Below are 27,633 nucleotides of genomic sequence, written 5' to 3' on the forward strand. Positions count from 1 at the left end.
CATAAAGTTTAATTTATTGGAAAACTAAATTAATTTTTTTATAGTTCAAAGTCGTCCCTTTTGAAGAGACGAAGTATCCAATTTTGCTGACATAATTTGTTTTTTAATACTTTTTTTTCCTTTCTTTCTGCCTCCATGTTTTCTTTGCTTTCACAGCTTTTCTTATCTTTGCGGTGTTATTGCAAAGCGAGGGTAGTGACAGAGCCACCCATCACACGGAATCTTACACTGACACTGCACATTGATTTAGTTGGTCAGAAGTGCTCTAGAAACCGAAGTCCAATTGAAAATATTTAAAGCACCATGTGCAACTGTTGGTATTTTCTGTTTAACATTCCATGATGTATAACAATACTGTATATATGGAAGAGTTACATATTACTTTAATAGAAATCCATATAATTTTTTTTCACCTTTGAAGGTGCCTTTATGTACTGGATTAATTTACCATACTGTATATGAAGTGCTAAAGCTAAACTGTTTGGAAGAATACTTGGACCAGTGGCAGTAAGTACTGTGTAGTACTAGTTGTTACTACATACTCTTCTTACCCTTCTGCTTTACAAAAGCATATGCCAGTAGTTCTCAAACTGTGGGGTTGGGCCCCCTAGGGGGGCGCGAAGGTGTGAAAAAAAGAAAACAAGAATCAAAAATGTGAAAAATATATCTATTGAAACCAAAACAAATTAACTTAAACTACATTCTGATACTAGAAAAATAAATATAGAGTTAGATAAATGTCGACAAAAGTTAAGTAGATATAATAAAATATGCATATATGATATATCATTAATTAAACAAGAACAAATTGGTATTAGTGGGCTCCTTTCAAAAAAGCGTTGGGAGGCGCGATTAAAATTGTTCTGAAAACTCGGGTCGCAAATACTTAAAGGTTGAGAAATGCTGGCATATGCTGTACTTTAAAGGTAAAAATATATTCTCAAGTGGAATTAAAGTCAAGCTGAATGTACAAGAGACTGAGATGTTGGTTAATATGTTTAACTGAAACTGAATCATACCTTCTATGAAGAGGTGTAGGAAGTCAGTACACTTACTTGCTCTGCTGTACTTTCACTTTAAGTTAAATTCTGAGTAATATGGATTTTTAATGCTTTCTTCCTACAAAAAACTTAAGTGCAAATTGTTCATCATGATAAATGTATAAGCTATTTCAATAACAAAATCCTCATACAACAATATATTGAAGAGACTTGGAATATTACAGCTAATGTGTTATTCCATTAATGTTACTTCCAGTTAAGATTTATGGTGCCTCTAACTATTCTATAAACATACAAGAACAAATTGAAAAAGTCAAGTTTTACACAGACTATGCAATTTAAATAATAAATGACAATAGTGAGTTGTCAAAGCAAAAATAAGGCAACACATTAGATTGAATACCGCAAACATGCATCTGTGGCTGATTTACAATTCTGTAACAAGACCTTAACATACACTTCACTGGGTCTCCATAACCCTTACAAAGCATCAGGAAAGTTGTGTCTCTGTGATGTAACCGAATAACCAGGCTTCACTTCGGAGTGGTCTGAGGGAGCTTAACTGAAACAAATTTCTCTTGATATTCCATATTTAGTATAAGCGTTGTGAATGTTTCATATTAACAAGTCATTTTGCCACACAGCACTGAGATGAATAACCCAACTAGTGATGTTGTAGAAGTGTTATGAAGACAAATGGAAGCCTTTATTAATGTCTACTTACATAAGAGTAAATGTGTAATGCATTTTTGCGGTACCTAAACTAAAATGTTGCCAATAATAGTAATTATTTTTATTTAAAAATTAAAAGATTTTTTTCATATTTTTGCAACATGAAAACCATAGTTCTTTTTCTCTTACGTTATTACAGTTTTAAAATATTCAAGTGTGCCCCACCATGGGTTTAGTGAATCTTATCTTGTTATCTCTAAAGCTGTCATCTTTAGTGTAACGGCCGCTGTAATGCAGAATTTATTCTTGATTAAAAGAGCTGATTAGTTAGGTAAACATAAATGAAAATATTCTAAAAAAAAAAAAAAAAAATTCTTTTTATAAAAGAAAAATTACATTGTGAAGTTTAAAACCTAGGTGAGTAATTGTAAAAATATTTTTTATTATTATGATTAAAAACCTTTTTGGGCTTTAGGACATGTACTTTTGAAGTGATAGTCATCTGTAAATGATGATGTTTTATATATTCAACTGACTGCAAAAATGTATGACTCATTCCATTGTATATATTCAACAAGTTTCAGAAATATTTTATTGTATGATATTTATATAAAGTAAAATGTCTTGTGCCACTTATTTTTGGAAACTATAATTTATAAACTGAGCCTAAGGTAGCTGGGCATTGTGGCCACTAGGGAGTATCACAGACCCCCAAACCCCAGACACAACCACACAACAGTCCGAGGTACAAATGACAATGAACAATGAGGCCTCTTTTTCTTCCTCCACTCCTCCCATGAGAGCTTTCTCCTCTTCCTCCTCCTACTCCTCACCCAGCTCCTTGGGTGACATGGAGGAGATGGAGGACTCCCTTTTAAACCCTGCATTATATTGCAATTTATTATTTCTATAGCACTCTTCACTAAGTACAGGCGCAGAACGCTGGGAACAGTTCTCTGTTAAAATACAAGTATCATTACTAAATGCAGAACTAGTGCACAAAAATGATAAGATTTGATAAAATACACAAAGAACAAGTTAGGGACTGATTACATATAAATGGAAACCATGGAATGATTAAACATAAATGGAAACCAGCAATATCTTTCCATTAATTAATTGATGATCTAGGGCATGTTGACAATGGAGGAGATTGAAATTGTAAAAGTGAAAGTCAGTCATAGTCACAGTCCTGGAGACTCAGACCTCAGCCGCCTATGCCCTCTCCTGGCCATTCTATAGCGGAGGCTGTACTGGGCCATCCAATCTGATGAGAGGATCTCGTATTAAGGAGTACTTCCAATGCTGAACCAGAGTCTCCGGGAAGCACTCCAGTATGTCAGGCAGAACCACCTTAGTACAGGGGATTCTCCTTCTGATACCTCCCTGGGTGGCACCCATGGAAACCAACAAGGCAGACCTTTGGAACCACAATTCCCATGCTGCCATGCGGGTGTCTAAATGGGGCTCCCCAAGAGTTGTGCTAACGCCCATTATACTGGGGAATAACAGGCAGATGAGAGGCAGTCTCCCAATGCCCCTTACTTCTTTTGGCCTTCCTAAAAGAGATTGCCAACCATCCCAGTCGGGATGCACTACCCAATAAATGTAACGGTGCCAACCATCCCGGTCAGGATGCACTACCCATTAAATGTTCCATCTGTTACATTGGCCTCTCAGCCAGTTAAAGGCCTTGTGCCCATCTCTACCAGGATGCCAGTCCATCTGTTTATCCAACCATGCTGACACCTCATGCCAGTCTCCCGACTGAGACAGGGAACACCTTGCCTCTCTTCTAGACTATCCGTTGTATTTGCCTCCTGGCCAGACAAGTGAACAGGGTCCATCTCAGCTGGGATGCCAGTGCATTCACAACAGCATTTAGAATTATGATGTCAAGCAAAATGACACCTTTTATTGGCTAACTAGAAAGATTCCAATACGCAAGCTTTTGAGGCAACTTGAGTACCTTCTTCAGGCAAGAGATAATTACATGATTACATCTTGCCTGAAGAAGAGGCCTGAGTTGCCTCGAAAGCTTGCATATTGGAACTTTTCTAGTTATCCAATAAAAGGTGTCATTTTGCTTGACTTCTCACTACATCTACAGTATAATGGCTACCACAGTACAACACCCTAGTACTATAGAATTATGATGAATTATATTCTTTTTACTTAAATCATATTAAGTATCAAAATCAGTAAAATCACAGTGAAACCGGTAAATCACATTAAATATTGAAGTCCGTTTACGTAAAGAGTCTTGGCTAGTAAACAAAGGAACCTGATTTGATATTTCCATGTTGGTAATACTTTTCTTATTTTTATATCCAGATCCTGTGCAGTCCTCTTAACTAGGGTGTAACACATTTATCCTACACTAATCCAGCCATACAAGCTGTACGGTGGCCTGTTTTCTTTAGCGCCCTCATGATAGCTTAGAGTTGCTGTTGGTCTCTAAATCAGTTTTACTTTAATGGTGCAAAAGCATTTTAAAGAATTTCCACGCCACATTATCTCCCTTTTACATTTCAAGTTGTTTCATGCTTTTCAGTTCTTTTCTGTACACAAAACATTTCCTGTTACTAAATGGCTATGGAAAATATAATAGCTTGTTTATAGTATTTACTTACAAAAGCACATGTTTTCGAAATAAATCTTTGTAATCTTGAATGCTATTTCAAGTCTAAGGCTTCTGTCACATGGTTTAGTAAGCAAAGGCATGAGGCTTTGAATTGGTGGTTTCGAGAACAAACCCAGGGATTAAAATGAGCAAGAAAACAGGGGTTAAGCGCTTCACCTCAAACCAAGATGTTTCAAAAGTTTTTGCAATCAGCCTCCTGGATTATCTCTGCATGCAGTCACGCCACTCTCCAGGTGTGGGTCTGCAAAAAGATTTTAATTATTGGCTTATTTCTGATATTAATGACTTGCAATATTCTGTTGATAAAGCATCATAGGGTAAAAACACAAATGAATAACAACAAGAAATTTAAAGAATTCAAACATCCTAAAATGTCTCGCTTTTTTAGTAAATAGAACTGTCACTACTAAAGTGTACAATATGCAAGCGTAAATGGAAAAACAGCTGTTAAGGTTTAAACTTCGTTTCCATTTTATAAGCAATATAAACCATGTTTAAATGACAAGACGCCTAGAATGCTGGTTTCACACTTTCACTACAGACTATTTCGCTTTAATTACAGTAACTAAGAGAATTAGGAATTTAAACTGAAAAGTCATGGAGGCATTTGCTGCTGTACTATACGCAACATTAAAATATTTAAGAGTTTGCTTTTGAATAACTTATAAATATTATCCTTGAAAAGGTGTCTCGGAGCTGTCATTTGTTACAGATCACTTCCTGTCTGTTAGGGCTTTACGTTGACACAGAGCTGTCTCGTTCCAAATAGTGTGTAAAAACACTTTATAAACTTAAATGTATAAACTGTTAAATGTTAATCAAGGGAGATTATACTCAGACTGCATAATGCTTATGTTCAAAAACTATGGGTCGCAATTAGTTGCCTTATTTTGGGTATTATTCACGATTCTAATCAATGAGAAAGGGTTGCGTAAACTCTTAAAATTAAAAGTGCCAGAGTGGCTCCTCAGAGAGGGAATCATCTTTGGTTCCCAAAAGATCTATCCACATGAAGATTCCAGAAAGAACCTTTCTTTATTTAGATGCATAACAGACTCAATACAGTAAATAACCAAGAACTGACAGTAACAGATTTGTGAAGTACCAATGTGTCCTGATTTTAAAAAGACTCTACACAGTCCAAGTCCAGGTCCAGGTCCTGGTCACTCTCTAGGTAGCCTACCATACTTAAAGGTTTCAGGGTTTCTTTTCTACATATTAAGAAGTGTTTTCAAAGCACAAAGAACCCTGCTTCATATGCAGAGACCCTGTCTCAGAAAGAAATGGTATGACGAGCCACACAACCCAGTAAAGAGCCATAAAATGCCATTAAAGTACCAGTATTTTTATGAGTTGTGTAGTGTGTTGCGATGAGTTTCGAGGGTAGTTTAAGCAAGCACAACTGCTCCAATATGCTGTGCGTTGTCAATTTTCAATGGGCCCCCATTAATCACCAATACCCCACAAAAGGGTCCCCAGGATGACTGTCGGTGGCGATTGTGGTTCTTGAAGACAGAAAAAAGGCCAAAATGTGTTGCTAAAAAATAAAAAAGTTTCAGAACCACTGGTATAATGCAGTGATGAGATAACATCTGGAACACTGTGCACAGTTTTGGTCATTGTGTTACAATACAAGTATGTCATAACAAGACTAGAAGCAAAGAAGAGATTAGCAACCTATGTAATCTTAGATGAAAAGATACATTTGTTTCTAAAAGTTTATGTACTTGGGCAGGAATGTCGAATGCAATAAGACTTCACACTAGTGAGAAGTGAAATCTCATGGTCAGTACTTGTTGTTAAAGAGTAGTAATGAATGAAACCTGCAGAGTTCGCTTTGTCGCGAGTTCCGCAAAATCACAGACATGTCCGGGAACTTCACCAAACTCTGACAATTGCATTGAAGTCAATGAAGAAGGAGGAACTGAATTCATTATTTTAAATGTGCTCATTTTTAGATGTGTTTGCATATACTGTAATGTAATATCCATGTTAGTCTGCCTGTCCGTGAAACAATTCAGCTTTTGATGGACCAATTTTTGTTGAATTTTGACACTTGTATTTTTCTGGGAAATTTGACGGAACAGTTGAGTTTTTGTTGAGATCTCTCAAATATGGTGTCAAAATCTGCCTTTGAAAAGCATTGGCAAATTTACAAAGTCATCTGTCTTACAACAGAGAAACATTTTGTGCGACTTTGGTTGAAAATTGGCTTACTGTTTCAGTTTTAGCATGAGGGTGGTTAATTGAGTTTGTACTATTTTCTCGTGTATTTTTTGCTTTTATTTGTTCAACAGCTGCTCCTGACACCAGAAGTGAGTCATCTGCAGTCGTGCGTCCTGAAGCAAACACACCTCGAGGAAGGACATGGGATGGGGTGGGGCCAGATGGGGGCGGTAATTACCATATAAGAAAGGTATAATGTTGGAGGTATATGTATGTGTTCAATTCGCTAATGATGATATTCTTTATTTATTCAATATGGTTGTAATGATATTGTTTACCTCTAACTGTTCCAGAATATCGGTTTCATTATGTGCTAACAGCCTGCTTTCTGCCTTCAAGCCCATCCCATGTCCATCTCTGTGGGCCACACAGCATTTTGCATGAACCTCAGTTGCAGCAACTCACTTCTTCTGTTCCTTAAAATCAAACCAGGTAAGTGAGATAATGTTTATGTCTTGTGAAAGAAATAGATGGACACACAACAAAGGTTTGGGGCAGCCACCCGTGTAGTTTCCCTAACTGCAAAAGGCTTTACAGTAGAGCACAATGTGTACTGGTTAGAGTCCAAAACAGAACTGTTTAAGAATGGAGGATGAGGGGTTTTCATAGCTGGGTCACAGGAAGTGACGTCCCCGGGGGGTGGGACAGGAAGGATTTCTCGTGTTTGGTTCAGTGCACCCCCCCACCCCCTGGCCTGGCGTGGAATTGTCGTTTCCTGGTCCCTTTGGTTGACTCCCAAGCACACGTGTGTGACAGTCTGTAAAAATTAAAAAATCATGTATTACGTATTATTGTTATTACCAGTAAAGGCACACAGCACGATGACGTGCAGTGAATACACTTGACTTGAGCATTCCTAGTTTTCATCCTCTTTCCCTGTACATTTATCATTCGTTTGCTCCGAGGTTGATGTGCTTGCTGCTTCCTGGGCAGTTCTTCTTTTCTCCACCCTAGCGGCCCACTTCTTCTCTTCTTCCGTCGGCATCTTTTCGCATTAAAACTCATTAAATCAGTTTTCGTGTTGCGATTACTTAGTACATTTTGTTTAATTTCTCTCTTAAGCTGGCACTTAAGTCTTCAATCTGCCACAAGAATGATTTAAGATATGAAGAAGTAGGGGAAGTGACGGCGAAGGTGGTAGGGTTGAGAACGGCGCCCGTACGCATGCGGTGCACGACCTGCTGCCCGCTGCAGAGAGTTGATTCTACATTAAAATAAAATAAGAAGATAATAATTCCAAAACTCTTCGCTTTTAATATAAAGCTGTAGTGCAGAGTTTCAGCATAGTATGTGTGTAGCAAATTTCCAGGCTACAGGTTATTTGATTTTTGACCTTCACCTTCCTGGGTTGACCTTTGACCTTGGATGTCAGTCATCACCCTGAAAGCGGACAGTAGACGTCACATAGTATATATATACCAAATTTCAGGTCAATAGGTCAAGCGGTTTGTGAGCTACAGGTGATTTAAAATCCTGGACAGACGAACGGACAGCCACAGTAGTGTATTATATATAGAAGAAGATTACTTATTATTTGGTCGACGTCTTCATCCAAGGTAATAATCAAGAGTTGTGAGATACAGTTGGTTACATTTCTTTTTGTTTTTCCAATTTGTAGCGCAAACATGTGAAGTGACTTGTTCATGGGCACACAGTGGTGTCAGCAGCAGGATTTGTACCCACAGCCTCAGGGTTTGAAGTTCAAAGCCTTTAGCACTACTATAAGAGAACTTGTGATGCTTTATGCTGTAGTGACCAAATGTGTTCTCAGTATTTGTTACACTAAACACTGTGCCATGGCTGCATTATGTAAAGTTTATAAAAATTCAGTATTTAACAATGATAATAATAATGATTTTATTTATATAGCACCCTTTTCTTGCTCAAAGCACTTCACAGAAATTCAGAAAGAACAACAGGGCATATACAGCACTGGACACAAATAATATCTGCATAATTACTAAATAAAAGATATGCACAGCATTGAGATACAACAAGCAACAATAAATCAGAATAAAATACAAAAATGTGAATACTACAAAAAAATCTGAACAAATAACATTATTTGGGGTGCAAACACAAATCTTCCAGGGCATCTGGATAGAGTGGTGAAATGGAAGGAAGGGTCAGAAAGTCAGGGTAAGTTAAATGCCTTCGTTAACAGATGAATTTTAAGTTATTTTTGAAAGAATGAATTGAGTCGGCTGATCTCATTAATTTCGGGAAGGTTTTCCAAAGTCTGTGAGCTATAGAGATGAAGGCCCTGTAGGTTCTGGGCACAACCAGATTACCAGAATCAGTGGACCTTACTGGGCAACAACAACAACATTTATTTATATAGCACATTTTCATCCAAAAAATGTAGCTCAAAGTGCTTTACATAATAAAGAATAGAAAAATAAAAGACACAGTAAGAAAATAAAATACAGTGCATCCAGAAAGTATTCACAGCGCATCACTTTTTCCACATTTTGTTATGTTACAGCCTTGTTCCAAAATGGATTAAACTCATTTTTTTCCTCAGAATTCTACACACAACACCCCATAATGACAATGTGAAAAACGTTTACTTGAGGTTTTTACAAATTTATTAAAAATAAAAAAACTGAGAAATCACATGTACATAAGTATTCACAGCCTTTGCTCAATACTTTGTCGATGCACCTTTGGCAGCAATTCCAGCCTCAAGTCTTTTTGAATATGATGCCACAAGCTTGGCACACCTATCCTTGGCCAGTTTTGCCCATTCCTCTTTGCAGCACCTCTCAAGCTCCATCAGGTTGGATGGTAAGCGTCGGTGCACAGCCATGTTAAGATCTCTCCAGAGATGTTCAATCAGATTCAAGTCTGGGCTCTGGCTGGGCCACTCAAGGACATTCACAGAGTTGTCCTGAAGCCACTCCTTTGATATCTTGGCTGTGTGCTTAGGGTTGTTGTCCTGCTGAAAGATGAACCGTCGCCCCAGTCTGAGGTCAAGAGCGCTCTGGAGCAGGTTTTCATCCAGGATGTCTCTGTACATTGCTGCAGTCATCTTTCCTTTTATCCTGACTAGTCTCCCAATTCCTGCTGCTGAAAAACATCCCCACAGCATGATGCTGCCATCACCATGCTTCACTGTAGGGATGGTATTGGCCTGGTGATGAGCGGTGCCTGGTTTCCTCCAAACGTGACGCCTGGCATTCACACCAAAGAGTTCAATCTTTGTCTCATCAGACCACAGAATTTTGTTTCTCATGGTCTGAGAGTCCTTCAGGTGCCTTTTGACAAACTCCAGGCGGGCTGCCATGTGCCTTTTACTAAGGAGTGGCTTCCGTCTGGCCACTCTACCATACAGGCCTGATTGGTGGATTGCTGCAGAGATGGTTGTCCTTCTGGGAGGTTCTCCTCTCTCCACAGAGGACCTCTGAGCTCTGACAGAGTGACCATCGGGTTCTTGGTCACCTCCCTGACTAAGGTCCTTCTCCCCCGATCGCTCAGTTTAGATGGCCGGCCAGCTATAGGAAGAGTTCTGGTGGTTTCGAACTTCTTCCACTTACAGATGATGGAGGCCACTGTGCTCATTCGGACCTTCAAAGCAGCAGAAACTTTTCTGTAACCTTCCCCAGATTTGTGCCTCGAGATAATCCTGTCTCTGAGGTCTACAGAAAATTTCTTTGACTTCATGCTTGGTTTGTGCTCTATCATGAACTGTCAACTGTGGGACCTCATATAGACAGGTGTGTGCCTTTCCAAATCATGTCCCATCAACTGAATTTACCATAGGTGGACTCCAATTAAGCTGCAGAAACATCTCAAGGATGATCAGGGGAACAGGATGCACCTGATTTCAATTTGGAGCTTCATGGCAAAGGCTGTGAATACTTATGTACATGTGATTTCTCAGTTTTTTTTATTTTTAATAAATTTGCAAAAATCTCAAGTAAACGTTTTTCATGTTGTCATTATGGGGTGTTGTGTGTAGAATTCTAAGGAAAAAAATGAAGTTAATCCATTTTGGAATAAGGCTGTAAAATAACAAAATGTGGAAAAAGTGATGCGCTGTGAATACTTTCTGGATGCACTGTAAGTCAACATTAATTAACATAGAATAAGAGTAAGGTCCAATGGCCAAGGTGGACAGAAAAAAAAAAAAAACTCCAGACGGCTGGAGAAAAATAATAAAATCTGCAGGGATTTCAGACCATTAGACTGCCCAGTCCCCTCTGGGCATTCTACCTGACATAAATGAAACAGTCCTCTTTGGATTTAGGGTTCTCACAGAAGGACTTGATGATGATGGTCACGTAGACTTCTGGCTTTTAGTCCATCAATGTTGGAGCATCATGATGCTTTGAGTAGATGGTGGTGGCGCAGGCTGCCACCACAAAGAAACCAGAAAAAGAAACAGAAGAGAGAGTAGGGGTCAGTACGGATTTTAGAGCCACTATGAATAGTTATCATGATGAATTGAACATACAGAGTATCAGGATTAAGTTAAAGTGAAGTTATAAAAAGGCCATGTTAAAGTAATGTTTTCAGCAGTGTTTTAAAGAGCTCTACTGTATTTGCCTGGTGAATTCCTATTGGCAGGCTATTCCAGATTTTAGGTGCATAACAGCAGAAGGCCGCCCGCCTCACCACTTCTTTTAAGTTTAGCTTTTGGAATTGTAAGGAGATACTCATTCGAGGATCTAAAGGTTACGATTTGTAATATAGAGTGTAGACAAGAGCATAATGAAGGAGGAATTTACTGATGAAGTTCGATGCACAGCCATTTAAAACTTTATAGGTTAGTAATAGAAATTTATACTCAGCTGTCCAAGACCCAGAATGCAGAACAGAATGGTTTTTATGTGCTCGTGGTTGCAGGTCTGTGTAAGAATTTTTAAAACAGAGTTATGAACCAATTGGAGCAATGATAAAAGATTACAAGGGACATCTGCAAGTAGGGAGTTACAGTAGTCGATAGAAGATGTGATAAAAGCATGGACAGGTTACTCAGTTTTGGAAAAGGAAGAGGAATGAGTGAACACGGATATGTCACGATGGCGGAAGAAAGATTGTTTATGTGATGAATGTGGGTGAAATAAGAAGGGGAGGAATCAAAAGTGACACCCAGTTTCATTGCAGAAGAAGAAGGTCTGATAATATCAACTGAAGTTGAGCTTTAGTGCCAATTAGCATGGCTTCACTTTTATTACAGTTTAATTTTAAGGAGTTTCAGTTCAGGTTTTAATTTCACTGAGGCAAGTGGTGAGAGAAAGCTTTGATGAATTTTGACTGTTAATATTGAAATAAACTCGAGCGTCATCTACATTTAAATGATAACCAGTATGACCAAGTTGAAACATTTAGATACAGAAGAGCAGAGGACAGAGCTTTGAGGGACTCCTTGTGTGACTGGCGCTGAGCTGAATCTGCTGTGGCCAAGACTAACAAACTCCTGCCTCCCTACTTTTCTGTCCACCCTGGCCATTGGACCCTACTCTTATTCTATGTTAATTAATGTTGACTTATTTTCTTTTCTTACTGTGTCTTTTATTTTTCTATTCTTTATTATGTAAAGCACTTTGAGCTACTGTTTGTATGAAAATGTGCTATATAAATAAATGTTGTTGCTGCCTATCAGTCCGAAAGAACTTAAACTGTAACTTACTGGCAAAACATCACAATGTTTGGAAGCAGCTAGCAATTTTGCCATTGTACTCCAGCATGGCTTCCATTGGATACTTACCTTTAAAAATTGTATATTTAAGAAATGTGAAGTTCAATTAGCCACAGAGCTGCCACCTCTGACAACAAACAACAGCACAGGAAATCTTTACATCCCTTGAACTGGAATCTGCTGCCTAAGGCAACTTCAGCCACGTTATATTATAAAACGGCATCAAAGGCAAATTTAATGTACATTACTAATACATGGAAATTACATTATATTATTAGAGTTATTTTTGAATAGGACTTAATGTTACAAACATATGAAATATGATAACAAAATTTTTGATGAAGTGACTAGAAAACTGAAAACTTTTAAATCAGAAAACAAAGTGTAAAAATACACCTGAATGTTATGGCTCGTGTACATACTCTTTATGTGTATGTGTATATATAATATGTGCACTACCTTTTAAATTTTAAAACACCCCCTCTTTTCCAGTTTAACCAGTTCAGTTCAGGTTTAGTGAATAACCTGACATGGTACAAAGCAAGTGACTTCTTGTTTTCTAGTGTTTTGGCCAATCTGCTATTAGAAGTTGAATTGAATTCAGTTCACACTATAGCCTTCCTGCTCCAGAGACCTGGTTGTGTGAAGTATGCTTGCTCTCTTAGTGTGCAGTGGATTTTCTCCAGGTACTCCAAAGATGCATCCATTAAGTGATGATACTACACAAGAATGCACTGGCACCATGTTTAGAACTGGTTCCTACTTTGTGTGTAATAATGCCTGTATTATCATTTAGTTTTTGAGACTTACCAAGAATGTTTATTGGGCTCATCCACTCTGTCCACTGAAGATTAACGCACACATAGTGAATCTATCTCAACAACGTCTCGACCAAACAGTGTCTTACCTTTAACACAATTGTTCTAATTATTGAGGAGTGACCTCAATCGCCTTGAAAACTCCGTGAATGAGAACATAGCAATACTAACTCACACTTTTACATTTACTTATTAAGCTGATGCCTTTATCCAGGGCAACTTACAAAATTTATGATACAATTATTTCAGTCATTCTACGTAAAAACAAAGGATTGAAAATATAAAAATAATATGGTATTTAATAATGTATAACAATTTACATTTACTTATTTGGCTGACGCCTTTATTCAAGGTGACTTGCAACATTTCTGATACAATTGGTTACATTTCTTTTGGTTTTCCAAATGGAGTACTGGCAGGTCATGTGACTAGTTTCAGGTCACTTAGTGTCAGTAGCGAGATTTGAAGCCATATCCTTTGGGTTTGAAGTCCAAAGCCTTAACTACTACACTGCACTGCCTGAATAATTCCAAACAGTACCAAATAGATGAAAATATAATAGGAAATAAACCATATAGCAAAGTCTGGATATAAACAGTCTTAGAAAAGCCTACTGAAAATCAGAATTGTCAAGGGGTGGATTTTGTCCTGGGCAGCTTTTGGTTTAGTGATCAGTTATTCACAGATTACATTTTCTGACTTTCAAATCAGATGGTCTCATGTCTCTTGATCGCTTATGTTACTTCCTATGTCACCCTCCTGCTGTTGTTTTTCTTTTTCTTTTTTGGTCCCTTAGACGAGCAACAATATACAAACCGGATTCCAAAAAAGTTGGGACACTATACAAATCGTGAATAAAAACTGAATGCAATGATGTGGAGGTGCCAACTTCTAATATTTTATTCAGAATAGAACATAAATCACGGAACAAAAGTTTAAACTGAGAAAATGTATCATTTTAAGGGAAAAATATGTTGATTCAGAATTTCATGGTGTCAACAAATCCCAAAAAAGTTGGGACAAGGCCATTTTCACCACTGTGTGGCATCTCCCCTTCTTCTTACAACACTCAACAGACGTCTGGGGACCGAGGAGACCAGTTTCTCAAGTTTAGAAATAGGAATGCTCTCCCATTCTTGTCTAATACAGGCCTCTAACTGTTCAATCATCTTGGGCCTTCTTTGTCGCACCTTCTTCTTTATGATGCGCCAAATGTTCTCTATAGGTGAAAGATCTGGACTGCAGACTGGCCATTTCAGTACCCGGATCCTTCTCCTACGCAGCCATGATGTTGTGATTGATGCAGAATGTGGTCTGGCATTATCTTGTTGAAAAATGCAGGGTCTTCCCTGAAAGAGATGACGTCTGGATGGGAGCATATGTTGTTCTAGAACCTGAATATATTTTTCTGCATTGATGGTGCCTTTCCAGACATGCAAGCTGCCCATGCCACACGCACTCATGCAACCCCATACCATCAGAGATGCAGGCTTCTGAACTGAGCGTTGATAACAACTTGGGTTGTCCTTGTCCTCTTTGGTCCGGATGACATGGCGTCCCAGATTTCCAAAAGAACTTCGAATCGTGACTCGTCTGACCACAGAACAGTCTTCCATTTTGCCACACTCCATTTTAAATGATCCCTGGCCCAGTGACAACGCCTGAGCTTGTGGATCTTGCTTAGAAATGGCTTCTTCTTTGCACTGTAGAGTTTCAGCTGGCAACGCGGATGGCACGGTGGATTGTGTTCACTGACAATGGTTTCTGGAAGTATTCCTGAGCCCATTCTGTGATTTCCTTTACAGTAGCATTCCTGTTTGTGGTGCAGTGTCGTTTAAGGGCCCGGAGATCACGGGCATCCAGTATGGTTTTACGGCCTTGACCCTTACGCACAGAGATTGTTCCAGATTCTCTGAATCTTCGGATGATGTTATGCACAGTTGATGATGATAGATGCAAAGTCTTTGCAATTTTTCGCTGGGTAACACCTTTCTGATATTGCTCCACTATCTTTCTGCAACATTGTGGGAATTGGTGATCCTCTACCCATCTTGGCTTCTGAGGGACACTGCCACTCTGAGAAGCTCTTTTTATACCCAATCATGTTGCCAATTTACCTAATTAGTGTTTATTGGTCTTCCAGCTCTTCGTTATTTTCAAATTTACTTTTTCCAGCCTCTAATTGTTACTTGTCCCAACTTTTTTTGGGATTTGTTGACACCGTGAAATTTTGAATCAACATATTTTTCCTTTAAAAGGATTAAACGTTTGATCTGTCATCTACGTTCTATTACAAATAAAATATTGACATTTGCCATCTCCACATCATTGCATTCAGTTTTTATTCACAATTTGTTTAGTGTTCCTACTTTTTTGGAATCTGGTTTGTATTTATGATAAATGCATACAGGACGTTGCAGGACATGTGACATTGCACACATTTGATTGACTATCTTGTTCTGATGATGAATGACTCTGATCAAAGTGTTTGATCTTTTAAGTACATCCACACTTTCTCAAGCTGTAACCTAATTCTGTAATTCTTAGCCCTAAGCCATCCATCTGTTCCCAGGATATACATTAAATAAAACAGGTTCTGTGGCATCTCTACTAATTTCCCATTCCCACATCATAAAATAATTGGAAGAGAAAACTACTGGACGAAATGTATGCATTTCTGGTACAATACAAAGGGACACTTGCAATGCCTGTTATCGAAGACCTGTAAATTCAGTTCATCCTGGTACGTACTGTGTGAGCAGAATAGATAGATAGATAGATACTTTATTAATATCCATCCATCCATCAATTTTCCAACCCACTGAATCCAAACACAGGGTCAATCCCAGCCAACACAGGGCACAAGGCAGGAGCCAATCCCAGGCGGGGTGCCAACCCACTGCAGGACACACACAAACGCACCCACACACCAAGCACACATTAGGGCCAATTTAGAATCGCCAATCCACCTAACCTGCATGTCTTTGGACTGTGGGAAAAACCCACGCAGACACGGGGAGAACATGCAAACACCACACAGGTAGAACCTGGGAAGCGAACCCAGGTCTCCTAACTGCGAGACAGCAGCGCTACCACTGCGCCACCGTGCCTCCCATATGAGCAGAATAATTAAAGTTTTAATATAAACAGTCTGCAGTGCAAAAACTGAAGATATTCCACACCAGCAAAGATCTCCTATGTCAAAATAAGAGGTTTCATAAAATTAATAAAATAATTCCTTTACTTTTTCTGAGAAATGTTAAATGCCATTTGCATTGATGTCATTGATTACTTTCCGCAGACAGCACATGCATGTTCTGATGGAAATTCACTTAATGGTATACCGCTGAAAAAGAAAAGAGTTTTTGTTAATACTTTATTCTTGCCGGTGAGTTTAATTGCTCATTTTATTAGAATTTTACACATAATCTTATATATTACATTTACAATAATAAAACACAATTATGTCGACTGTAAAGAACATTTTATTCTGTCGTGCTCTTAGTCAAGGCACTTTGCATGATTCTGAGAGGATACATTGAGATTAGACCGGAGTTGCATTTGTTATTTGAGTTTTCCAACTCCATGAGTGTATTTGAACTTGACTGCCATTTTGATTGAACTAATGCAGGCCTGACATGTTGTTTTGGTATTTGTGTTCTAACATGAAATATAACGGTGTCCACATTAATTTTGTTCTTCACTTTTCCAAATATCCTTTGACAGGTTATCCATCATATTTCAAATATTTCAGAAATGAACCAGCATTGTTTTATTGGTCACAAAGATGAACAGCATCCCATGTGCGGGTATCCATACAGTGCTTATTGGAATCGCTGCTGTCAGTTCTCGGCAGAAGGTAATCATTTAAAATTCTTTGGTTCTGTGTTTTAGCTGAAGATGAGGTCTCGTAAATAAATACAGTAAAAATCCGGTGATCAGTTGGCATATGTTTCATAACTCAATAAATGCAAGTCCTATTCCTCTTGAGTCCAGCATAATTTAGCTATGAAAGAGTTACTGCTCTCTTTAATATTATAGGATCCTTGGCAGTTAACAGGCACAGCCTCTTTATTTCCAAGACAAATCTAGACATCGTTATCATAATTAAGAGCTTTGTCTCAAATGTCATAAGCTAAGGAACAAATCACCTTCTGTCTGAATTTTTCGCTGCCATCATTCTTCAAGTGTCCTTGGGTGGCATGTCTTTGCTGTCGTTTCAGAATTTTCACAATTACTTAGCTTGTCGATGAAAACCCACAATCCATTCAGTTAACTTCGTATACCTTCATGTATTCTGGTAGGCACTGACAGACATAGTGGCTAAAATAATCCCCAGGCTTGCATTTTTTGTTTGGAGTTCGGCAGGGCAATCTATAACAACTGAGAAAAATGAAGAGAAAAGAAAAACAAGTTAATTTTCCAATTGTTTCTAAATATTCACCTTTTTTGGTTTTAGAGTATTTTAGGTTTATGGTCTAACAGAACAATTTAAAATCAAATTCATTCTCTAAGAAAGTTTGCTGTATAGCATTTATGCAGACTCCACCCCTTGAAAGTTTTTTACATTTTATTGTTATACAACATTGAATCACATTGGATTTTTAACAATGATCAACAAAAAGACTCTTTAATGTCAATGTGAAAGCACATCTCTGCAAAGTGGTCTAAATTTGCCAGTAGCCCTACAACAGGCACTTCAGAAGATGTCATCCACCTGAAGCTAAGCCTGTTCAGGCCCGGCCAGTTCTTTGATGAGAGACCATCTAGGAAAAGCTTGGGATGCTGCTAGAAGAGATGTTGGTGAGGCCAGCAGGGGTCGCTTACCCTGTGGTCTGTGTGTGGATCCCAATGCCACAGTGCAGTGACGGGGACATTGTGCTGTAAACATGGAGATGTCCTTCGGATGAGACGTAAAACCAAGGTCCTGACTCTCTGTGGTCAAATAGAGTGCAAAGAGTAGGGTGTTTCCCGATGTTCTGGACAAAATGCCCATCACTACCTGGTCACTCTGGTCTCTTAATCACCCTCCCCACTAGCTAACTATCTCGTTCACCCCTTCACCACCTAATAACAAATGTATGGAGAGCGTACTGGTGCAAAATGGCCACCATCGCACTATCTTGGTGGATACTGCAGATTGGTGGTGGTTGAAGAGGCTCCCCACCCCTTGTGTAAAGCACTTCGACTGTCTTAAAAAGTGGTTTATAAATGCAACGACTTCTAAATGAATTACAAATAGCCGATAAGAACAGTGGGCTCCAATATTATTCACATTTCCTCTTTCCATCATTTTTATTATGAATTTTGCACACACTATCTCCTGGAATGGAAAATCCAATGCATTTTATTAGTCCATGCGACGGACACCTTGGAACAGACATGTTGCCAGTGATGAGCGTGATGTAGACTGCACGTACACTCTGTTGAATTAATTTTGCTTAGACATTTCTACATTTTGATTTAAATGTAGCCCAGATAACATTTTACTGTCAATTGATTGTACACCTGACCATTTTCATACAAAAAAACATGATGTAAAAACTCTTTGGGTGAGTTGAAGTGCACCCTGAGCTTCGAGAGGCTCAGTGCTCATCTGCGCTTGGTACGTATTTACAATAACCAGACTAACTTTTGGGTTTAGCTCCATTGTAGTGTTCCTCAGAGCTGCAAACTAACAGCAGACAAAGATTAAGTGCAGTTGTTGTGTTTTTCTTGGAGTCGGAGAACGGGAACAAAGTTGCATACTAATTTAAACCACTATCTCATGAGCAGGTTTAACACACTTGGTAACGGTGAGTAATGTTGAAATCCGCATGCTCCAGACAGACTGTTCTAAGGCAGTATAGCTACGAAAACAGCTTAGACATTAATGAATATCTAAAAGTGACAATTGCATTGATATAAAATTATTCTTGTAGAAAAGAACCAAGAATTTGTATTCTGCTAAATTGCTAAGTTGTCTTGCTTTTTATATCCAGTTAAATATTTTTGTGCTGTCAGATTTTTCCCACACTTGTGCACGTCACTGTCCTGGCACAGAGTTTCAGCTTGGCTCATTTCATCTTCTTGGTGACAGTAGGGTCAAGGCCCTCGGTTTTACTGAGGGACATTCATGTCGCTTTAGAAAGTGCGTCTGTTGTAGGTGTTGCCTTGGAAATCACTAATATGGTGAGTTATTGCATTTTTAAGGTCTCTTTGGAAAATACAAGTTGCAATTGAGCAGCTGTTTTGTTTTGACCCCGAGTTTAAATGATCACGTTATCCACCATTTATCTCCTGCCATGCTGCCTTAAAAGGAGTCTCACTGAAAAAGGAACTCGGTCATAACATTGGTGACATACGAGGCGGTGGTCATACTGGGAGTAAAAAAAAAAAAAATAAACATGCCAGTTGAATTCTAAGAAAAGGGGGGCCACTGCTGAGTTCATGAAAGTTGGTATCAAAAGCTGCAGCTTGAAACATCTCATTCTTTCTACATAATACAGCTTGAGCAAACCGATGACTGAAGATGGTGGCTAAAGCATGGAGCCGATGGCCATAGTGAAAAATGAATTGTTGTCTTCTGGAGGACTCAAGCAGTTGAACAGATTAATTAATTTATAAGATGGTATTCAGATCCGGCAGCCGAAAAGTGAACATAATATGCCATGCTGGCACTGCAATTATTTCTTTCATTTGCTTTTTCAAGCCGTTGGTGACAGCTTTTGCAAACACTTTTACACTCTGGAGAAAAGGGGAATGTGGTTCAGTAGGAGTACAAAAGCGTAAATGAGAGGGAAGGTGGTGGAAGGGTGCGACTGCAAGGAGAAGAGGTGGTGAAGGTAGACAAGTAGACAAATTTAAATACTTGGGTTCAACAGTCTGAAACAATGGCGAGTGCAGCAGAGAGGTGAAGAAGAGAGTGCAGGCAGGTTGAACTGGGTGGAGAAGATTAGTAATAGAAGAGTAACAGCAAGAATGAAAGGGAACGTCTATAAAACAGTAGTGAGGCCAGCTATGTTGCATGGATTGGAGGCGGTGGTAATGACCAGGAGACAGAGCTGGAAGTGGCAGAGTTGAAGCTGTTACGATTTTCGCTCAGAGTAATGAGGTTAGACAGGATTAGGAATGAGTATATCAGAGGGACAACACAGGTGAGACAGATTGATGATCAAGTCAGAGAGGCTGAATTGAGATGGTTTGGGCACATGCAGAGGAGAGAAAAGAATGTTAAGGATGGAACCGTCAGGCAAGAGGAAAAGAGGAAAGCCAAAGACGAGGTTTATGAATGTGTTGAGGGAGGACATGAAGGCATGCAGTGTGGCTGAAAAAGATGTAAAAGACAGGAAGAGATGGAGATGGATCATCTTCTGTAGCAACCCCTGAAGTGGAGGAGCTGACGGGATTTACAATGAGACTTGTTATACAAGATGGCTTCCATAGCTGCTCTGTAAAGCTCTTTATAATACTGCTAACGTTAAGTGCTATGTGTGTGTGTGTGTATATATATATAGTGTAATCCAACGTCCGTCTGTCTGTATGTCTGTCCCTTTTTCACGAGATAACTACTTAACAAATTTAGACCTGTTTTTTTCTATAATTTGCTTGAACATTCTAGTTGATTTTGTGATTTCTCTCACCGAGCTAAGTATCATAGTTCGCTTGCGGCACCAATTTATTTGTGCAAATCTGAGAGACATGCAGCGGGCCGAGGTGGTATGCTTCTAAGCCCTCCTCAGTCACATGCCAGCCTCCATTCGAGTCGCTGTACCTCTTGCCACGTGTTGCAGTGTGCTTTGCCTCCACTTAGCTAGCGATACCTGACCGTTTGACGTTTTGGAGAGAGATCAGAGCGATGTGTGTTTTAGAGGGTTCCTGCTCATTGCCAGAGATATCACGGTCAACCGCTCTTCTCCCCATGCAGAGGGCGCTCTCCCATCAGAGCTGAACACATTCAGATACAGTGGCAACGTTTGACATTGGACTGTACCTACCTCCTGCTTGGCCAGAATTACATTTTTATTTTTTAATTGATTTTTAAAGTTTGTCCTGTCTCACCACTATGTGGGCGGAACTGCAGGGGACAGCTAGTAAAAATGAAAATAAAGTGCTTTAAAAATAGTTGGAGCATTTGAAGAGTGCAGTTATAATTCCATAATAATTGATTATTGTTATGCAAAGTCTCTTATGCAAGTGTTCAAAAATGAAAGACATAATCAGATATATTGCCTGGCAGGGTCATGTTAAAATTTGTTTTTTAAGTGTGCTGGTGGTCTTAACAGAAGACACACTATGTAAATAAATGAGGGGTTGGCTGAATCAATTTCAGAATCAATCGACATTCCATCCTCTTTAACAGTTCTTTAAAACTCTTTTCTTTACTTTCCCTCTGCTTTCAGAAGTTCTTCAATGGCAAGAAAAAGTCTGAACCCTTTAGAAATAACCTCATTTACATATGTATAATTTATCTTAAAAGATTGTCTGATCTTCATCTAAGTTACAAAAATAAACAAGTGCAATCTTTTTTAACTGATAACGTATAAAGTATTGCATTGTTCTTGAACATATTGAATAAATCATTCACAGGCATAGGTTGGAAAAATTACATCAACCCCTAGGCTGAAGACTTAAGCAGACGCTAACTGGAGTCTGGTGTTAGCAAACATGGAGTCCATTCAATGAATCAAGACTGGAGGTGTAGTTTAGAGCTTCTTTGACAAATACAAAAAGACTCAAAACATTTGAGTTTGCTAAACACAAGAAACATCCGCTGATATGAAGGACTCCTTGCAAAAAACAGATCTCAGAAGGTATACAATCAAGAATGGTGGATTTGTTACAAAATCATTTAAATGAGTTTAGATAGTCATCAGTCCACCATTAGACAACCTGTTGTAAGAGACGGCTGGCACACCCCTAAGATGGAAGGACGGGGGAAGGCAGCCTTTCTAGGATACTGCCTTCCCCAAGATGCTAGATGGCAGCTCACCTGGACTGCAGTGGTACCCCGGATTCCTGCAGGGCACTATCTATGGGACATGGAGTTTGGACACACAGCCCTGCTGGGTGCCACCAGGAGGAGTTGTCAAAGGACCTGGGAACGTATTCTTTCCCTATAGGTACTTCCAGGCTGAAGAAAATCCCGGTTCTTTATTAGACCTGGAAGTGCCAGCCATTCACTTTGGTCAGAAGGACAGAAGCACTTCTGGGTCATAGACTGTTTAAAGGACTGATAGGAACCCAAGCCGAGCCTGAGTCGGGAGGAGATGGACAACGCTTGCTGGGATTTGTGGAGGAGAGAGAATATTGTGTTTGTTGCTGAGTTGTGTGTTTATTGTGGCTGTAGTGCTTTGGAGGCACCGGAAAGGAAGAAAATAATTTTAAAATATCTTCTTGGTGCTTTTACCCTGTGTCGTGCATGTGTGTCTGCTGGGTTTAAGGGGCAACAGCGACCCCTAGTGTCCACACTGTATATAAATGGAGATGACTTAGTGCTGTGGCTGCTCTCGTTAGAAGTGGCCACACTATCAAGATTGACTTGAAGGGCACAATGCAGAATGCTCTGTAATGTTAAAAGGAACCCCAGGATTATCAGCTAAATGCTTGACAAAGGCATGGTGTCCGTAGCAAGACAGCAAGGAGGAAGGCACTGCTCTCCACAAAAAAAAAATCACTGCATGCCCGAAGCTTACCAAAGATCATCTTGATACTCCACAGTGCTATTAGGAAAAACGTTTTGTGGACTGATGGAATTAAAGTTGAATTGCTCAGGGAGAATACGCAGTAGTATGTAAGGGCATACCAGCAGGAAAACACCATCCCAAAGGCAAAGTATGGTGGAGGAAGCAACATGATTTGGGGCCTGGGTGGTTTGCCATTAATTGAGAGGAACGTGATTTCCCAAGCTTATCAAGGAATCCTACAGAATAATGGCAGGGTGTCGGTGCAACCATGCTGAAGCCGAACCACTATGGGATAGGTTCCCTGAAGTTAAAATGTAATACTAGTACCCTAATCCTAAAAAGATTTTTAATAGATATTCCTAACCCTTACCCTTATCCTAACCCTTAGAATTATGGGCCCTGATGTTAAGATTTTACTTTTGGGATCAAATATTCATTGTTAGATATTTTATTATTTATTAATTTTCATATTTTAGGGCCAGTGAAAAAAATATATATTATTATCCTTTGTTGTTACTCTCATTTTAATTTTTAAACTTTAAAATTTTGATTGCCTGCCTTTGAAATTTTTTTGTACCTTTTCCTGGTGGTGTACCTTAGTTAATTAGGTTTTATTTATTTAACTTTATTACTAGAGAGACAAGTCAAAATATAAATATATTTAATAATTAACTGGGATTTAGTGAGCCAAGGCCACCCTGTCCAGCATGTTGTTCCCCTAACCCTAAAATCTTACCCCAATTTGACAAAATGGCTTCAAAAAAAGACAATCCAGCCAGCTGGAGCCCAGACCTCAACCTAATGGAGATACTGTGGAATGACCTCAAGAGAGCAAATAAATATTTCTGTAACAAAGAATGGTCCAAAATTCCTCCTGAATGTTGTGCAGCTACTAAAAACTCATGTTGGCAGTTATTGCTACAAAAGGATCAAACAGTTATTTAATTCAAACGTTCAGCTACTTTTTCCACAGCACACTTTGAGTGTTCAATAAAGACATGGAAGATTATAATTTTTTGTGTGTTATTAGTGTAAGAAAATTGCTTTTGTCTATATTTGCAACTTAGATGAAGATCAAGTGACATTTTATGACCAATTAATTCGGAAAACCAAAGTGTTCATATACCCTTTCTTACCACTGTTCCAGAATTGTTAGAATAGAGAATATCTCAAATATTGATAAATCTAAAAAATGAAAACAAAAAGACAGCATGGATGGTAGCATAGAACTATCTCAGGTGTCCATCTCCAACAATGGATGATACTCAACTTCCATCACAGTGAAATTACACTGTGAAGATGAAAAACGCTATAACGCCTCATGACTGTTTGTGACCATGTTTTTTTATAAAAAAAAATTCAGAATAAAAATGAAAAACTTTGTATCATCTACTGAAACATTGATTTATTCATGTTAAATGTTTCTGCTCCTTCTAAAGTCCAAGTGTGGTGGAACGTACCTGCAGTTTTTGTGGTTGAATTTCTTCCCTTGTAACCTACAGCTGTCACTGTTTTCTTGACACTCACACTGACACGTCTCTGCATTGGATTTCCAACCCTTTGGACAGCTGCTCCTGCAGACACACTCGCAATTTTCCTCATCCCATCTCTGACCCGCTGGGCAGCCTTCGGGTCCTGGAGTCTCCAGGCACACACACTTGCACAAGGACTCGTCAAAGTGTCGTTGCCGGCCTTCGCACATGGCTTGTGTCACTCCATTTTCACATACACACTCGCAGTTCTCTTCATCAAATATCATATTGTGCCCACAGAAGTTATACCCGAGTGTGTTCTTGATACCTGCAGGAAAGGGAAAGGTACATCATGTGTGTAGTGTCAGAATTAATTGATGATGGTACAAGAAGTCAGGATCCACATCTATTTTTGTGATCATTTTCTAATGAAACAATAAATATGAAGGCAAGTCAGTTAAGAAGAGGACAGTGACCATTTGGCACTCCTGCCACCCCAACCTTCCCTGCCTCTGACAACCATACCCAATCCCACTAGTTAGAACCTAGGAGCAAAAAAACACTGAAGACTGATGTATAGGTAAAAGGGGAAAAAGCAATAGTGGGGAACTAATGGCGCTTTTCCACTGCATAGTATGGCACAGCACGGTTCAGTACAGCTCAGCTTGGTTCGGCTCAGTTTGCGTTTCGACTGCAGTTTAGTACCGCTTTAGAGTGGGCGGGATTATTCACGTGTCGTTATAGTTGCGCTGCCTCTACTGCTCGCTCTTCATTTTTTTTTAACTTGTCCCTACACTGTTTGTAAGTCCGATGGTAGCAATGTGCGCCCAAGAGCTTAGCGACCTCCTGAAAAACTTTTTCATTCCGCGTCGCCACATCCAGCTCTCGCTGGATCCGCTCCTCGGCTACCAACGAGAGGAACGTCTGTACTTCCTCAATAGACCACGAAACAGCCATTTTTGGTTAAAACAAAATGGTGCGTCCGAACCTTCGCTGGCCGTGCTAAAAATCTAGCGGGTCTGTTGTGTCTCGTGTCGCAAGTTCAGTGACGCAGTAATGACGATTTTCTCAGGCCAATCAGTGACCAGCTGAGTTTACAAGTCACGTTTTGGTAACGGTTCGGTGCACTTGGAACCTCGGTTGAGGTGGTACTAAAAAAAGGACCAGGTACTGTTCCCAGTGGAAAACCCCCCAAAAGTGAGCTGAACTGAACCGTGTCGTGCCGTACTATGCAGTGGAAAAGCGCCTTAATAGGGAACTAATCCCACTGCTCAAGCAGGCTAGAAGAATGTAAAGAACAATCTCAATGGGACCCAGCCAACCAGGTTGTAGTTGTCTGATCCAAAGCTGATCAATTCTCAGTGTATTTTCCTGAGGCATGATTGATTCGGCATGAGGTGAGGTCAGGGACTTTGAGTCTGAATGCACCCTGCTCATGACCTCAGTTGTGGAAATGGCTGCTAAAAGCTGTGGTCTTAAAGTGGTCAAGTCATCTCATGATGGTAACCTGAGGACCCAGTGGAGGAAACCAGAGATGAGGGAAGCTGTCAGCCTGAAGAGAATCTCATTGGGACTTTGACAACTAGGTTCTAGTTGACTAAGCCAAGGCAGACCAATTCTCAATGGATTTAATTGAAGCACGATTGATTCGGCATGAGTGAGATCAGGGACCTTGATTCCGAGTAGACCCTGCTCAAGACAGGTGTGTTTTTTTTTTTTTTGTTTTTTCTGTCCACCCTGGCCATCGGACCTTACACTTATTCTATGTTAATTAATGTTGACTTATTTTATTTTCTTACTATTTCTTTTATTTTTCTATTCTTCATTATGTAAAACACTTTGAGCTACTTTTTGTATGAAAATCCATCCATCCATTTTCCAACCCGCTGAATCTGAACACAGGGTCACGGGGGTCTGCTGGAGCCAATCCCAGCCAACACAGGGCACAAGGCAGGAACCAATCCCGGTTCAGGACACACACACGCCCACACACCAAGCACACACTAGGGCCAATTTAGAATTGCCAATCCACCTAACTTGCATGTCTTTGGACTGTGGGAGAAAACCGGAGCACCCGGAGGAAACCCACAAAGACACGGGGAGAACATGCAAACTCCACGCAGGCGAGGCAGCAGCACTACCACTGCGCCACATGCCACCCTTGTATGAAAATCTGCTATATAAATAAATGTTGTTATTGTTGTTAAAAGCTGTGCTCTTAAAGTGGTTAAGACAGCTCACAGAAGTAACCCAAGGATCTGATGGAGGAAACCAGAGGTGGGGGAACCTGTTAGACTGAAGAAGGTGACCTTCAGGGAAGTGCTGTTTGTGGGATCTCCTAACTCTGTTGAGAGGTACCAACAGGCTAAGAAGACTGCTGCAAAAGTGGTTGTGGAAGCAAAAGAACAAGCATAGGAGGAGTTTGGAGAGGCCATGTAGAAAGACTATCAGGTGGCCTTAAGGTTGTTCTGGCCATCAGTTTGATACCTCAGGAGAGGAAGGTGTGACCTTGCCCAGACTGTGTTAAGTAGGTATGGGAAGGTGCTGAACTTCTCAGGAGAAATTGTACATCTGTGGATGGAACTCCTCAACATAGTGGGCATGCCCTTCTATCAGGAAGCAACATTGGATACGTGCAATGGAGGGGATCCCATCACCATTGGCGAAGTCACTGTGGTAGTAAGGCAGCTGGGGTGGGATGAAATCCGAGTGGAGATGTTGAAAACACTGGAAATTGTTGGGATAGTGTGGTTAACGCATCTATTCAATGTTGCACGGAAGGCAGGTAAAGAACCCTTGGGAAGGCAAAATGGTGTGGGAGTCCCCATATTTGAGAAAGGGGGCCAGAGGGTTCATAGTCCTCACCCTCCCAGGTAAGGTATTTACAAGGATGCTGGAGGGAAGAATCTGTCAAATGATTGAGCCAAAAATATAGAAGGAACAACGTAGATTCCATCCTAGCCATGGAAGAGTAGACCAGCTCTTCTCACCGGCACAGTTGCTGAAGGGTGCATGGAAGTATGATAGCCCAGTCTACATGTGTTTTGTAGATTTGGAAAAAGCATACAACTGTGCCTCTCTACCTGCATTGTGGGGGGGTTGCAGGAATATGTGGTAACAGGGCTGCTCTTGTGTGTTGTTCATTATTTATATGAATTTATATCAGCTACTAGATGTCAAGTTTAAAAAACAATATACAAACAGGTATCACTAGCTAAGCGGAGGCAAGGAGCTCTCCAAAATATTGCCAGAGGTAAACTGATTTGAACGGAGGCTGGCGCATGAGTGAGGAGGGCCCTGCCTAGCACCCCACTCCAGATGTCACGCTTCACCTTCCCCTTAGCCCACAGCCTGTCTCTTGGATTAACACAAATAAATCACTCCTGCAAGCAAAATTATGATACTTAGTGCAATCAGAGAAGTTGCAAAATCAACCGGAATGTTCAAGCAAATTATAGAAAAAAACACGATCTAAATCTGTTAAATAATTC

At 39.8% G+C, this 27,633-nt stretch overlaps 1 protein-coding gene across 1 annotated transcript in view; it reads right to left on the bottom strand.

The window, feature by feature from the left end:
* Positions 1-16,380: 16,380 nt before the first annotated feature.
* The window catches only part of LOC120541917 (vascular endothelial growth factor C-like), a 70,724-nt gene continuing 59,471 nt past the window's right edge, over positions 16,381-27,633 (bottom strand). The window contains exons 6-7 of the mRNA XM_039773896.1: positions 24,131-24,470; positions 16,381-17,388 (exon numbers count right to left, since the gene is read on the bottom strand). Of these exons, the coding sequence (XP_039629830.1) occupies positions 17,274-17,388; positions 24,131-24,470 (455 nt within the window). The 3' untranslated portion in view covers positions 16,381-17,273. The remainder of the gene's footprint in view (positions 17,389-24,130; positions 24,471-27,633) is intronic.

Source organism: Polypterus senegalus, chromosome 13 (genome assembly GCF_016835505.1).
Source record: "Polypterus senegalus isolate Bchr_013 chromosome 13, ASM1683550v1, whole genome shotgun sequence".
Classification (NCBI taxonomy): Eukaryota; Metazoa; Chordata; class Cladistia; order Polypteriformes; family Polypteridae; genus Polypterus; species Polypterus senegalus.